Source organism: Rhododendron vialii, chromosome 7a, assembly GCF_030253575.1.
Source record: "Rhododendron vialii isolate Sample 1 chromosome 7a, ASM3025357v1".
Lineage (NCBI taxonomy): Eukaryota > Viridiplantae > Streptophyta > Magnoliopsida > Ericales > Ericaceae > Rhododendron > Rhododendron vialii.
This window is the reverse complement of record NC_080563.1, coordinates 3,834,289-3,849,497: the sequence shown is the minus strand read 5'-3', so window position 1 is coordinate 3,849,497 and position 15,209 is coordinate 3,834,289. Positions and strand designations below refer to the sequence as shown.

The following is a 15,209-nucleotide window of genomic DNA, read 5'->3' as shown; positions in this document are numbered from 1 at the left end:
ATTCTGGATTCATCAGTAGGACCGAGAGGTGAAGGCACATAACATGCTCAACACCATTGGGACAGAGGATTCTTCGGTAATACCCATGACATGTACTTGAAATATAGAGCTGATCAAGTTACCTGACTCAATGTAAGCTCTACGTGTCTTACATCTCTGTTCAATACAAGGTGCTAATAAGCCTAAAAAATTTCCCCTGCTCAATGCCCGGTAGCAGACTAGCAGCAAAAAGGAAAGTAAGAACCAATACCGGTGATTTCAGAATTAGAAGTCCTTGACATCTCTCATAGAAAATTCAAGTACAGAGTACGTACATTTCGTCCTCAAAAAACAATAGGCAAAAACGGCACACATACTTTCCACTAAGAAATCTAAAACACGCGGTGCCAATCAGCAAACGATAGTGGTGCTTCGTAGATACATATTTTCCAAACCCTAATAACCATAAGCCTCACAAAAATTGGCCGGTTAATATAGCTACATTGGTGGAGCATAGTAAGGCAGACCAGGAGGATAAGCAGGAACTTGATTTGTGGGAGTCGTGGATGGGAAGAAAGGAGCGAGGGCGGTGTTCATCAATCCAGATGCAGGATCACTGCAAGAACAGAAAATGATTTCCTTTCACTTTATGCATCGGCAAAGGGCAATAAACAAAATACAAAATGTCGATAGAAACGATGTCGAGCAATCTGCCTTTAATAATTCAATCTATCAGTGACCTTACCTGATTAATAGACGTATTTTACTTGTACTTCTTACAGCCATCAATATGCAAGTATGAGGCAAATACGTGAAACACACTTGTACTAATATAAAATAATATTTTGACAAGTAGGAGCTCATGCGCTCGCTAGACCACCTTAGCGACATATTTCCCTTCTCCCCAATAGAAATGCATTGCAGCACACAATGGAAGATTGAAGTGGCTCATGTTTAGGAGATCATCACTTATCAAAAAATATGGACACATTGGATTCGGTTTGGGCAAAAAATGTGTCTATGCTCCTTACCAAAAGGATAATAGCGAGTATTATATATGGTTATTGAGTCTCAGCCACTTATTTGTATGTATAGACGTGTTGGTGCGTTTGGAGAGAGAGAATGAAATACACTTCCATAACCAGAAGGAAAATATATCAGAGGCATGAAACCTACATCAACTGTTGAGCACCAACTTGTTGAATGAACTGGGAATATACGTATTCGTCAATTCTCTGCTTTGCCAGTGCTACCTGTTAAGCATCAGAAATCTCACAATCAGATCCTCAAGAAATAAACCTTTTACAATTTTATCTCAAAATTAAGATTTTGGGCTTCCCCAAATTTCTGTTTCTGTTTTTTCAACGGTTTTATTGCTGAAGAGTATTCATCCAATTCTTACACGATCTACATCTATATGTACGTATATATGTGCTCAACTGTAGCAAAAAAAAGATATTCAAGCTATTTGAAATCCAAACTATCTCAACACCCCATACCAACAGCCACATGTATTTTACCACAAAGTTGGTAACAAGAAGTTTGCATTTCGTAGAGGGAGCTTACCTGTTGAGCGCTACCACCAATGTGGATTTGCCTATGATTATGCTCACCTTTCCCACCATGAACCTAAAATGAAACAAAGCACACAGAGATGAAGTTTGCAGGATAAAGAAAGGGACTGCAAGGCTAAAGACAGCTTACCTGAATATTGTGTACAGCTCTTTTCAATCCAATTCAAAGATTTCTCAACACCAATCATCTTGTTGTGGTATGCAATAAAAGCATACCATAAACCCACAATACGTAATTTAAATATCAACACCGTGACCAAGATCTTAGATTCCTATCAATAAATTTAGCTACAAAAACCCACCATCATGCGTATATTACAAAAAGTGGTCTATAAGTGAACAAAAGTTAAAAATTTAATGGGCATAATCAGGATATGAGATTTACCATAACCATCCATTGAATATTTCTCACAACAAAAATACAAAATACTTCTGCAAACATATGTATATGTGCGTGTGTATATAAAATCTAAGGCTAAAGTTGATTTAAAAAAAAAAAAACCTTTACTTGGAACCAGGTAAACAGACTTGAATACTAGGTAGTTGGTGCACTCCATTAGTATCTATAAAAGAGAGAAACTACAATAAGTTCAACTATGAAATTTCACTTAACCTAATAGTAAACATCGTACATATGTTTGAAATTCCAATTCCCACTGGATCAGCACCAGTACACTGTACGCATGCACCCTACATATGCAATGCCATGACAGTACATGCATAATCTCAATATACGGTTAAGGAAATGATAAAAGATTCAATTGGCAAAAGGCCAAAGCCACTATGAAATTTTTTCTTACAAAAGCAGAAGGAAAACAATAGTTTACTTGCAAAGTAATTTATCCACTAGTAAAGCGGAAGCAAGTACTCATTTCTCCAGTTATAACTAAACCCATCTGCTTACTTGAGCCAACGTAAAAGACCTCTTTACCTTGATTGCCGCTCCAGACTCAGTTCTGATCTTTGATATGTTCGAACCACATCTCCCTATCAAGCCACCGACCATCGTTTCCGAAACCAGCATCTCCAGAGTCATATAATCAGCTGCAAGATTGGTTATCATAAAGATGACATCATTATAAGAAACAAAAATTAATATCTGATACAGCTGCAGAATGCAGCAGATAAATATCACACCAGTGTCATTGAGGAGAATTCAATTACCCGAAGTTGGGTCCACATAATGTTGAGGTGTTCGGTTTAAGCCACGATTAGATGTTGGAATTAGGGCAATTGCTTGTTTAGGTGGATTGTCCCTAAACAAATAGAATTACTACATGTTAGAAAACAGAAATAAAATAGACAATCAAAAAAGAATTCAAAAACATAGTATGATATATTGATATCCAAAAGTTTTATGTCAGACCTTAGTTGGCTTCCTATCTCCTCCAAAGCCTTCATTACTGCAGAAACATCCCCTGATATCTGAATTTCAACACATTTGTTAGGGGGAAAAATGAACAGAAACTATCAAGCATAAGACCAGTGAACCTAAGATTGTCAATGAATATGCTCCCCAATAATGATCACATGCTAAGAATCTTAGCCAATTAAGCTCAAAGGCCTAATGCAAAACACCAACCAAGTTCTAAAGTTTTGCCCGTACAAATGCTCCTTATTTGCAAGAATATATTTTTTTTGGTGACCATACATAACGAAGCTTTCTGTATTGCGTTCATTATAATTGAAATCAAACCAATGACCAAAGCAAACCAAACCAAACTGAGCCTCAAGTCCCAATCAATTGGGGTCTGGTACATGAATCATTTTTCTCCAATGAGCTCTGTCAAGGGCCACTTGTTCATTCAAACCCATTAGACTCATATCTTTGTGCACAACAGCATCTAATGTCCATATTATATAATTGTAAATTGTACGAAGAGCGAGTTTATAATTGTATAATTGTCCATATTATACAATTGAAATCAAACCAATGACCATATTATATAATTGTACGAAGAGCGAGTTTATTTAGACCTTCGTTGCATATTCTGCCATAGTCACAAATATATCATTTTTGTGCCCAACTGCTCTCGTGTCTCCTCCAAGTGACCAAAGTGTGTCCACTTGTACAAAGTAAAAACAAAAGCAGGAGAGGTTTAGACAAGTGTCCTACACGTGTCAGGGAGTGCCCACGGCCCCACACATAATCCCACCTTCTAGGAAGTGTCTGTGCTTCTTATCATCGTGTACATCTGGTGTATTAATAGGCTCAATCGATCATTGTTTGAACCACAATATTGCACAGAAGTCGGAAATTCATACAATATTTTCAACCCCATGAAGGGCCCCCATTCTTGAACCCTTTAACTTTGGCGTTTAGACAACCAATCACCAAGGATTTCACGACTGAAAAGGTCAACTCACCTGCACCACTCGATCAGACTCATGGGCAGAAGCATATAAAGGGATCTGATTTTGAGCAAGTACTGTTATTGTGGCACCAGAGGAATTTCTTAGGTTCACAATGTTTTGACCTGACGTTCCAATCATACCACCTGCTTGAGAACCAGCTATCAAAAGCCTTATAGTATTTGAGGCCACATGCCCAGCGCCAACTTTGAGGGCCTCTAGATTGCCTTCATCATCCTATGAAAACATCCATTTCATCAGTCACCAAATACAACATAAAAAATTCAACTGCTAAAAAGATGCATATGGTCATATAAGACAAATTAACAAAACCAAACCAGATTTAACCTTTTGCAAATCACCAAAACAAGCAAAAGGTAGAAGATTTGTGACTAGATATGTAGGCTAGCAATCCTTTTGCCAAACACTTTCCAAGTTTTCATGAAGTCGCTAGTGCCCTCTACGTTTCTTTCAATGAATCCCAGTATGTAATCCCACCTATTTTGATGGTTTCTAGATGCTGAAGTAGAGGTTCCTTGCACTTCCACATAAGCAAACATATCTAATAATCCCAAGTGAGATGAGGATCACAAAAAAAAAAAAAAAAAAAAAATCCCAAGCGAGATTTTGTACTATGCACCCCCTTGGGGAGGTAACCCTCCAATTCCCTGAGCAAAAACAAGATAAAACGACATTGTTATTTGGAACCCGGTTTGCAACTGATAGTCTTGTCCTTGTTTCTATGCGAGGGCAATTGATCTTTTACTTGCTCTTCTAAAATATTGAAATGTCTATTGAGATGCTAGAAACAAAAAAGCGGTCATCAAAGATTTTGAAACTGATGGTTAATTTGTAAATAAAATTGACCAGGCTAATGAAACTTCCTAAACTCACAACAATCAAAGGCACTTCCAAGACTCGAGAAGGTTTCTTTTTGGTTGCACAATGCCCTGAGAATACGTATGATTTCCTGAGGACCATCACCCCAAGTAAGTTCAGAGGTGATGGAGATCGGAAAGGAAATGGAGGAAGAAGATGGAAAAAAATACTTCACATTTTACAATGGAAATAATTCCTTTTTTTCTGGAAATCAGGCAATTAGATATATAATTAGGATAGCATGATTTTGATGCGTTATAAGTTTCCATTAGGACTACAGGGTTCCATATAAATAGGCCTATATGTTGAAGTGTAACATACTGCAACTTGATTTTGATGAATTGAGAATTGAGATATTCAACTGGGATTGTTTTCTAGGTTCCTCTAATCCCTGTACTTCTCTCTCTTCCTCTTCCCTGTTTCTTCCCCTCTACTACTTCTTCACTTCGCCAATTTCTCGCTCCTTTCCCCTCCCTGTTCTTTCTTCCCCTCACCTCTCACCCTTACATGGCAAGGATATGTTGGATTTGCAAAGGCATGGTGGATTCAAATATTGTAGGGTGAAGCCTCAAGAGGTTATCCATGTGAACTTGTGAAGGACCGGGTACATTTGGACTGACTGAGCATATGCAAACCAGAACTTATGTGCTGAATGGAGGGAGAGGAAGACATATTAATGCTTGCGCCATAACTGGGGAGTCAAGTTGCCTCCATCCCCCTGCCAAATTTATGGCTCCCAAAACGGTTCGGCGCTTGGAGGTGGAGAGGTTTCAGAGGAGACCGGCAAGGTGATGTGCTAGTTATCCAAAGGTGAAACCGCGTTAACTATCCTCGCTTCAATGGTGCAAAATTGGGAAAAACTTAAAATGGATTCCATCCGGGGAGGTAATAGAGAGCTCTGAGTATCATAAGGTTAATTTGAAACCACTTCCTCCCTCCCCCCCCCCATCTCCCTTTCATACACTATTGAAAAAGTTACACTATTAATGCAAAGAGATAAATGCCTGCCTGTATGTACGTAAACATAAATACATCGGGCAACGTACGTACCCGTACATTATTGCAGTAAAACACGAAGACATGTAAGGGAGAGGAAACCATCACCTGCTTCATTCGACAATGAACTGTGAAGAATCCATGTTGAAGAGGGTGTGTGGAAGCAATGGTGGGCATTGGTTCCAAAACATCCACCGAGACCCTCCTCAAGGTTGGGACATCAAGCCTCATGTGGACAGTCTCTCCCCCAGTTCTCAGCTTCAGGTTCCCTTGGTAATGGGAGACTCTGCGTTCAAAAAGATTCAGATCCAGGGAGGGGAGCGGAGAGGGGTGATGGGGGAGGAGGGAAAGGGTAACGGGGGAAGGGAGAGAAGGTAACGTTGGTGGAGGGGAAGGGGGAGGGGTAGGAGAGTAGGGAAGGGGGAGGGGAGGGGTAGGGGGATTGATACAACGCTTTCCAAAAGTACAGCATATGCTATAGATCCATGTTCAGTTGTTACATAATCACCTCTATGAACACTTCTCATAAAATGTTTTCAAAAATCACAAACAATCCTCGTTTTACTTTCTAATTTTTTGAGCGAAAATGGTTTTCAATAATTTGGAAACATCATTTTTTATGTTTTCTTTAAAAATGTCTTTTCTTCAAGAAAATTTCCAAAAAAACTCGTCCAAGATTAGTAAAACAAAAGAAAACGACGAGTTTTCTGAAAAGGCTGCTAAACTAAATCTGAAAGAGCAAGAAACAAAGCTAAAATGCAACATAACATTGACCCCCCAAACCATACATGATACATCCATGACTCAAACACCAATATACGGTTCACATTAAGTCACATGGGTCCAATTGTGAACTAAATATCTGATACCATTTCACCAGAACAAATAAAATTCTTTATTGCATTGCAGCTTTGTTACTCTACATTACCTTGAGGATCAAACTTGCTATAAGATAGAGGGCCTTTTCTGCATCAGATATTGTGTTGTCACTGTCCTTTGAGCTTATAATAATTACGCGCTCTTCATGTCGCTGCAAAATATCAGAGATTCAGAAGACAATGGTAGATATTTTAGTTCAGCAACTGTGCATAGAGTGTCTAGACAAATCGATATCCCAAGTAACAGGGGCTTCAACATCGCATTAGAATTCATCTCTTTCCTGGATAGAGAGGAGTTCCGGTTCATCCAAAACTATTCTAAGGTGCATTAACTAATGGCAAAACGTTGGAACATACAATTACATGTTGACCAAAACTTACTTGACACTATATTGAACAAATAATGTTGTCATACGGAAATAACACAAAGAGACAATGATTTCACCAAAAGAATGTCAAAACAGGTCAAGGGTCACCAACAGAACCCATGTTGTAGCTGGACCGAGCATTCAAAGGAAAGAATGCTCAAACTCCGGCCTTGAAAGGGATGGTGCTCTCTACGCTGACTTTTCCTTGGTTCAGCCACGGCCTTTTTTTTCTTCTTTGCATTATTTGTAGTTTTTAGGAGTATTACATATAATATCCTTGCAAACATCTGAGGGGTCTACTTGTTCAAGGATTTTGCTACAGTGGTTGTGCCCCTCCTGGTGCTTTTAAGGAATACACATTTACCCTAAAAAAAGGTGAAATGCATATCAGTATCAAGTCCTTTCTTCGAAATCTTGTACTAACATCATAATTAATAGTGGACTTAGTCAGATAGTCGAACCATGATTTTTATAAAGTAGGAGATTTCCCTATAGGATCCCACGTAAAAATCTTTGCGTCATTGTTTCCAAATTTTCTCTTGGATAGCATGTTAATAACTCTAATTTTGTGTACATAAGGGTTGCCTGCCTTAAAATTGCTTGCAGAGCTTGGCCTATTCATCCTCCTTTAGGTGAACAGAGAACCAACTCCCAAATTCACACGTGCATCCCCACAATAGCAAAATATACATGAAACATAAATGCTTGCAATCATTAGTAAAAGCTTGGATTCTAAGAAGGAGCACATCCACTTTCTAAGAAGACACAAGTGCCAAAAAATCTGAACTTGTCCCGTTTCTCTCTGTTAAAGCATCAAACTCAAAACCAATTGGCAATAAGAGAAAAGGCCACCCAGGCTCATATACCAATCTTTGAGATGTTAATTAACCGATGTGGAACAAATTTCAACACTCCCCCGCTGGGGCAACACCCAACTCACACTTGGAGAGGTCAACAAAGGATACAGAACATATGAATCACAATGAAACAAAGTGCAATTATGACACATACAAAGGGGAAAAGCCTCTGAGAACCTAGCTCTAATACCATGTTAAGGTATCCCACTCAAAATCAATTAGCAATGAGAGGAGAGGCCGCCCAAGATCATATACTAGTTTTCAAGGTGTTAATTAACCGATGTGGGACAAATTCCAACACTCTCCTTTTTTTTTAGCTCTTGATTTTGCTTATAACTCTATGTTGATTTAGATGTCTTTGAAAACGTTTAAAAATTGAGCAACACAATATCATAAAGGAGGTGTACACAAAAAGCAAGAGTTAGACTTCAAAAGACCAAAGCTTCTGGCTTTGTACTTCTCTACTCCATGTTAATATAACAAATTTCCAGTGCACTCATTTTCTGATAAGTCAAAGCATGTGATTTCCAAGTCAATCACCAAACGCACCTCTATACTTTCTATTTCTCTTTTACACTCTTCCAAATTGTGTCCCACACTTTTGTCAAACCAACTTAAATTTCTCTCCAGCTCGAGGCTCAGCTCATTATGGGCTCAGCTCGGCAGTAAAACTCGACTTTTCAGCTTTTGTAGTTCGGCTCGATTGTAATAGAGGCACTCGAGGCTGACTCGACGCATTACTAAATGAGTTGAGCTCAAGTTAACACTTACCCTCCGTCCCTAAGTAAGTGTCCCAGGTCGTGCAGTTTTCAAACAAAAGAAAAAGTACTTGCGTCAATATTTTTTCAATTTCTTCACCCTGAACTAAAAAATATATGAACTGAAGTATTTTATATTTTTTTCAAAGATTGCATGATTTTCGTAGGGGAAACTTATTTAGAGCCGGAGGGAGTAATAAACAAGCTCGAGTTATTTGTAACTCGGTCGATTATAAAAGCTCGGCTCGTTAGGCTCGACTAAAAAGGGTAAAAAGGCTCGTGTAGAGTAGTAAACGAACCGGGCCAAGCTCGAGTTCACAGCTCGGCTCGGCTTGTTTCGTTTGCAGCCCTAGTGTCTGATATATCATATATCTAACTCACCGCGACGGCGTCGGCGACTTTGATGGTGGCTTTGGTCTCTTCCCTAATACTCTGGATTCGAGCCCCTCTTTTCCCTATCACCTTCCCGATTTGCCTCGACGGGACCACTATCCTGTACAGAACGTCAGCCGCCGACTTGATCCGCCGCTTCGGCGACGGAGCTTCTCCCCACGGAGTCTCATCATCACCGCCGTCGTCTTCTCGGGGGCGCTTGTTAGGGTTTCCTTCCGCCGCCGGTGGTGGCGCGGGGTCGGTCGGTGTTTCGTGGGGTTCGGCCATGGTTGTTATAGAGAGAGAGAGAGCGCGATGAGAGAGAATCTTCTGTCTTTGGTCTCTCTCTCCCTCTCTTTTTTGGCTTAAGAATCTCAGTCAAAAAAAGTACAGAAATGATTGCAACTTGATATGGTATTGTTTTTTGGGCTGGCCCAGTTTTTACAGAGTTGGGCCTATTTTGGAATCTGAATCTCGAGAAAAACATGTTTCGTTTTGTCATTTTTGGGCTGAGAAAATCTTTTTAACGGTGTAGTTGAGAATAGTTGTTTATGGAACCGATCGCGACTATTCAAAAGTATTTTGGGCGGTCTGAATATTAATGAAACTTTTTTGAAAAATTTCCCGAAATTTTTTCATTAACATCCGGATCGCGTTCAAAACACTTTTGAACGGACGCGATTGGTTGCTGCCGTAAAAAACTTATTTATGATAAAGCCATGAATATCTCTTTTTGGGACTTTTCTTTTACAAAAGAAAATTGATGTTCACTTTTCATTTCTTGTAAATACACTTCAAAATTGAAGAGATTTTTTCTTTCATTTTTCTTGGTTGCAGATACAATTCAAAATGTATTTAAGGTTTTGTGTTGGCGATACTAATTGGTCTAGTAAGTTTTTCTAACAAATATTTTACCTTGTTGGTTACACAACAAATTTAGGGTTTCCTTCGCCCTTCATTCTTCTAGCATGTTTGGTCGCTAGAAGTAGTTCATATTATTAGCGTACATAAAATTAACGTCGCTTTAATTATTGTCTAATGGAATATAACTTAAAAATACTCTATATTTGTCAACAACTAATCGCGAGCTTTATGTCCCATTCTACAAATTCTGCCATATGATCATAATCTTATTCTTTAATTATAGAAAAGGTTTCTAAATATTGGAAGCATACCTGGTACCTCGGAATATTGAAAGCATTCCTTTTAACTATTATTTTGTGTATGTAAAATTATACCGTCATAAAAAGTAAATTGAACTACCATAGTTGAAAAACAAGAATACTAACAAAATTTTTTACTTAAGTTATCCTGTAAATCATTTGTAGAAGAGCAAATACCCTAACTCAAACATAAATCAATTGTGTGTGTTTAAAGGGTTCACTCTATCTCTTCCTAGTCAGCAATTGCTTAGGTGAGTTTGGTAGGTGAAATTATCCTCTTGCCTTCATTCAAAAAAAACTAAGTCGTGCCCACCCGTTGTGGAGGGATCCGACCTCTAGTGTAGGCCGCTTGGGCCTGCTGTCGTTGTGCTGCGTTTCGCGGCGAGACTCTTGAGTCTGCGTCAGATGGGCTAGCTCCCACATCGGGAGTTTGGGTTTGTATGTGTGTGTTTAAAGGGTTCATTCTACCTCTCCATAGTTAGCAATTGCCTAGGTGAGTTTGGTAGGTAAAATTACCCTCTTGCCCTCCCTAAAAAAAAGAGTAATGCTATAAGTACCGATGGGTGTGTAGGGATTTCGTACCGACCGGCCCCGCCGGGCCGTCTCCGGCCACCGGACGGCCGATCCGAGCCGTCCAAAAATTCTAAAAAAAAAAACCGAAGGGGCCTATGCGAGAATCAATGGCATCCGAGGTGTGTAGAGTGCTTGATCTGAACACCTGTATATACATATATACACGAAAAAAGGGTGCTCGAATCAAGCACTCTTCACATCTCGGATGCCGTTGATTCTCATGCAAGCCCCCTCGGTTTTTTTTTTAGAATTTTTGGACGGCTCGGATCGGCTGTCCGGTGGCCAGAGACGGCCCGGCGCGGCCGATCGGTACGAAATCCCTACACACCCATCGGTACCTCAATCATTTTCGGAAAAAAAAAACATAAATCAACAAAACAAAAGTGCAAAACACACTACTCAAATATTTACGCATTTTAAAAAATAAAATACTCATCTACAATGAATTTTTACCTACTGGGCCCACACAAAAACTTACGAAGGGTAAAATAGGAAAAACACATAATTATAGACGCCTGTTTTCGTCCTAAAAGCGTCTCAGCTGTGGTATAAACCGTTCTCCTATTCCCAACCCCCTCCTTCCCTTCTCACTTCTCCTCTTCCTCAAGCCATTGCTGCCGTCTCTCTCTCTCTCCTCCCCCCACCCCCACCCTCTCTCTCTCCCAAATCCTCTCGCCGCCAGGTTTTCCATTCCCTCCTCCCAAGACTCTCTCCGCAAGTCCTTCCACATACTCCCCAAATCAATCCAATCAAGAGCTTCAAAAGAGAAAAAACAACAACACAGCCGTCTCTCTCTCCATACAATTCTCCGTTTCAGGCTTCGCTGGTCGCCAACGATGAATCCTCTCAAGCGGTCAAAGATCACAAACACCTTCGCAAAACGAACTCGAGACAAACCTTCGCATCTCCTCCTCTTTCTCTAGAAGAGTATTTTGATCTTTGTTTCAGCGACGTCGGGAAACATCTGTTCGGTCGGTTACAGAATATAAGGATTTTTGTTGATTGATTCATAGAAAAGATGTCATCACCTGTTCCAGCGAAGTCCCAACCACTCCACAACTTCTCCTTACCTCTATTGAAATGGTCCAAGACCCACACCAACAACCAGCACCACCACCGCACCGGCCGCCGCCTCGCCGGCTCCTCCCCCCCGCCCGACTCCTCCTCCGCGCGGCGCCACTCCCCGGCGCGGCGCCAGTCGCCGATACTCGACTCGGGGTCGTGGTGGCAGTCTCCCCTGCGCGGCGACTCCGCTTCCGAGTCGGAATCCGGTCACGCCTCGGAGCATCATCGGAGAACACCTGCGGCCGATATGGATCACGTGACCGGTCAATCGGAGAAAAAAACGGCCCCCGCCGATCACGTGATCGATAAGTCAAAAGTAACGGCGGTGGAGGAGGACGTTGACGGCGCTGGAGTTAAGGAAGGGAAATCGAAGATCTACATACGGCTGCGTGGGAAAAACAAGTGTGATGAGGTTGTTCAAAACGATGTCGTCAATAAAACAGAAGGAGGAGGAGGAGGAGGAGGAGGAGAGGTAGATGATTTGGTGGGAAAGTCGTGGAATTTGAGGCCAAGAAAGCCTATGCGAAAGCTGTTATCGAATGGGAATGGAGGGGGAACGTTTGCGGCGGAGAATAACAGAGGTTTTTCGCAGCAGCAAACGACGCCGAATCGGCAGGAAGTTGTTCAATCAGAAGAGAAGAAGGAGACGAAGCAGAAGTTCTCGATTTTGCTCACTCGGCAAGAGATCGAGGAGGATATTTTCGTGATGACCGGGTCGAAGCCGGCGAGGAGGCCGAGGAAGAGAGCGAAAGTTGTTCAGAAGCAAATCGACGTAAGAATTTAGAATTGATTGTCGTTTTTACTCTTATATTTTTTGTTTTCAGTTTCCTGTGCGGCGATTGAGTCACTGTACTTGTTTTAGTTTTGGATCTTTGGCTCGGTTGCTTTTTCCACTTGCGATTTTTGCAAAGCGCTTTTCAGAAGATGTTTCTGGATTTAGAAACCCAGATCGTTTTCATATCGTGTGAGCCGAAAACAGGAAACAAAATGATACCCAACAGCTTGTTGCTATTTTGTATAGTTTTTTCTTTCTTTTTACTCTCCATGAAATTTTATTAGCTGATCGGATAATTATTTGGCTTTCTTATAATGGCACGTAATGAGTACAATACATGATTATTATACTTTTTTTGTTTTCGTTTTGCAGAATGTGTTTCCAGGTCTGTGGTTGGCTGCAATAACCCCGGATTCATACAAAGTATCCGAAGCTCCAGCAAAGGTATAATTTATGTTTAATTTACGTGAAAAGTCTGTAAATTTTAAGTTTTGAGCACTGTATTTGGGAGTTCCATTTGTGGGTTTTAACATTTAAATTACGCTGCTTGCAGGTTTAGTTAAACATACATGTGGGTTGTGTGATCCTTCGAACGTTTTCTGGAAGCTTGAAGGCTTTTGACTTCCAAATTTTGCGAACTCATTCGAAGGTACAGGCAACCAAAATCAATAAAGATGGAAGGAGATACAAGTTAAACTTGTTTATGTTTATTTGTCTATTTTGCGACGAGCCTCTACAAATTGACGGAGAAGCTTATCGTTTTAGTTTCCATAAGCAGCTGCAGATGTACATATGAATTATCGGATGACTTCATAGACCTCAGTTTTAAAACCTTTTTATCTTGTTACTTTGAGATGATTCTCTTCTTGGTTGCCTAACATGCTTTGAAGGCAGTTTCAAGGGTTATGGTGTTGGAATGGAAATTGTTGGTTGCACATTGAGGATGCTCCTCTTAATTAGGTATACTTTTCAAAAAGAGCCATTTATGTGTGAAGGATGTCGGTTTAGTTATCAGTTTAAGTAATGTGGGGGCATTTTTCCGTGAATGATTTAGTTATCCACCATTATCCGATGATGGTTAACTCTCGTCATTAATGAGCAAGTAGTTTTGCTTGGTTTGTTTTTGATGTCTATAAATGTTATTGACCAATTATTCTTACCAGATACGTCATCTTAACAGCCGACAATGTTGTATTAGAGGTGAAGAAGCAATCTTGGAAATGAAGATGTTTGAGTTTTGATTTTACGTGAATGGTGCAAGTAAAGGCACCAGCATTTACGTTTTCGGGTGCCCAGGAGGGGTTCTTACTTGAATGGTGAATGTACACGTGTTGGCATTTACATTTCAGGGAACCTAGATCTTACTTGAATGGTGCATGTACACGTGTTTGGCATTTACATTTCAGGGAACCTAGTAGCATCTTTTAATCTAAGGTTGCACACATACACAAGCTCGCATGTCCATTTTGGGGAATCTAGGAGAGGAATTTCATAACAAATCACGTGAGTAGCGGGTAAAAAGAGCACGTGAGTAACAGCTGTTATGCTCCCATAGGGCTGATATTTTCACAGTTACAGCCTTTATCGGGATAAAACAATTTAGACACGAGAGGGCTCATTTTCCTCTCAGTTCCCTTTATTTATTTATTTTGCTACTGCTCTCTCGCTTCTTGAAACACTATCCAGTCTAGATCTACTGATTGTGGGTTATAGGTATTTGCTCATGGTTGCTTTATTCTTATGAGTTGACTATTGTGACCATATCACCTTTACAAATTGAATTTAAGGTGCCATTATAGTGATTTGGCCCAAAAGGGACATTCTGATTGCGAACAAATAGAATCGAACGTGTATTAATTATTCTTGGGCATTTGCTAGGGCTATTGTCATCAGTTCCTGATTTTCGTCATACATGTGTGAACACTTCTGATGTTGTTTCACCGGAGCACATCCTCTGTACCACGTGAACCAAATGATACTCTGGTTAAAATGAATCAGAAAATTTGTATCTTCGTATGCTTAGAATCTAGGAAAGTTGATGACTTTCTCTATACCGGTTCTTAATTTGGTCTAGATGTCTGGTTCTCGGGTTGGACTGCCCTGATTAGTGACACTGCCTTCGTTGTGTAAACTGTTTCATATAGCTGGATTTTATTGGATAGGAGGGCTGTGTTGAAGCTAAGAACCTTCCATTGGTTTAGACATATTTGGCGGTTACCTTTTTGAAAGATTCCGTTTATTGTTAATTTAGGGTTTTTTTATTGAATTGGACAAGTATTTACTGTTTCATTGAGAAGAAATTAAGTGCAGGGTGGCTGTCTTCCAAAAATAACCCGCCTTCATAGTATCCTCAATTAAGAAAAAAACATCTTTCCTTGCTGGCTTGGTCTTGTGCTATATAAAAATACGAAGTTAAGTAAGAAAAAAAATAACACCTCTCTACCAACATGATGCTCATTGTCAGGGACTCTGGGTAAGACAATTGTTTACTTCGTAATTTCCTATTTTTTTGTGCATCCGGAACCAGCTCTGAAAAAAGGACCGTAACGATTTGTTATCTTGATCTTACTCTTTACCTTCAGCAACTAAGTATCTTTGTAGATTTGTTTCTTTTCATTTG

The 15,209-nt window shown here is 40.1% G+C and overlaps 2 protein-coding genes across 4 annotated transcripts; one reads left to right on the top strand and one right to left on the bottom strand.

Moving 5' to 3' along the window:
- Positions 1 to 256: 256 nt before the first annotated feature.
- On the bottom strand, positions 257 to 9,388 carry LOC131331789 (uncharacterized). Of its 2 annotated transcripts, XM_058365715.1 has the most exons (10): positions 9,023 to 9,042; positions 6,709 to 6,810; positions 5,889 to 6,066; positions 3,921 to 4,142; positions 2,920 to 2,978; positions 2,718 to 2,809; positions 2,485 to 2,597; positions 1,546 to 1,608; positions 1,156 to 1,232; positions 257 to 595 (listed from the first exon to the last, which is right to left on the bottom strand). In XM_058365715.1, exons 3-10 carry the CDS (start codon positions 6,009 to 6,011, stop codon positions 478 to 480), a joined length of 867 nt encoding a protein of 288 aa, XP_058221698.1. In that variant the 5' UTR covers positions 6,012 to 6,066; positions 6,709 to 6,810; positions 9,023 to 9,042; the 3' UTR covers positions 257 to 477. The 2 variants fall into 2 exon arrangements, with proteins under 2 accessions (XP_058221698.1, XP_058221697.1); XM_058365714.1 differs by lacking the exon at positions 5,889 to 6,066 and having other exon boundaries at positions 9,023 to 9,388.
- A 1,966-nt stretch (positions 9,389 to 11,354) lies between these two features.
- On the top strand, positions 11,355 to 13,893 carry LOC131331788 (uncharacterized). 2 transcript variants are annotated; one of them, XR_009201523.1, is made up of 4 exons: positions 11,355 to 12,586; positions 12,962 to 13,033; positions 13,143 to 13,238; positions 13,753 to 13,893. XR_009201523.1 is itself a non-coding variant. In XM_058365713.1 (3 exons), exons 1-3 carry the CDS (start codon positions 11,768 to 11,770, stop codon positions 13,146 to 13,148), a joined length of 897 nt encoding a protein of 298 aa, XP_058221696.1. In that variant the 5' UTR covers positions 11,356 to 11,767; the 3' UTR covers positions 13,149 to 13,579. The 2 variants fall into 2 exon arrangements, 1 of the variants encoding a protein (XP_058221696.1); XM_058365713.1 differs by lacking the exon at positions 13,753 to 13,893 and having other exon boundaries at positions 11,356 to 12,586; positions 13,143 to 13,579.
- Positions 13,894 to 15,209: the final 1,316 nt, after the last annotated feature.

What these genes read in the sequence shown, in the direction of transcription:
- LOC131331789 (XM_058365714.1), bottom strand. Translation starts at nt 9,301, where the DNA reads ATGGCCGAACCCCACGAAACACCGACCGACCCCGCGCCACCACCGGCG. An exon ending in TAGCAAGTTTGATCCTCAAG is followed by an intron (nt 4,143 to 6,708) that starts GTAATGTAGAGT and finishes ATGTTTTCATAG; the next exon opens with GATGATGAAGGCAATCTAGA. An exon ending in GTTGGTGCTCAACAGTTGAT is followed by an intron (nt 596 to 1,155) that starts GTAGGTTTCATG and finishes CTGTTCTTGCAG; the next exon opens with TGATCCTGCATCTGGATTGA.
- LOC131331788 (XM_058365713.1), top strand. Translation starts at nt 11,768, where the DNA reads ATGTCATCACCTGTTCCAGCGAAGTCCCAACCACTCCACAACTTCTCC. An exon ending in TTGTTCAGAAGCAAATCGAC is followed by an intron (nt 12,587 to 12,961) that starts GTAAGAATTTAG and finishes TTCGTTTTGCAG; the next exon opens with AATGTGTTTCCAGGTCTGTG.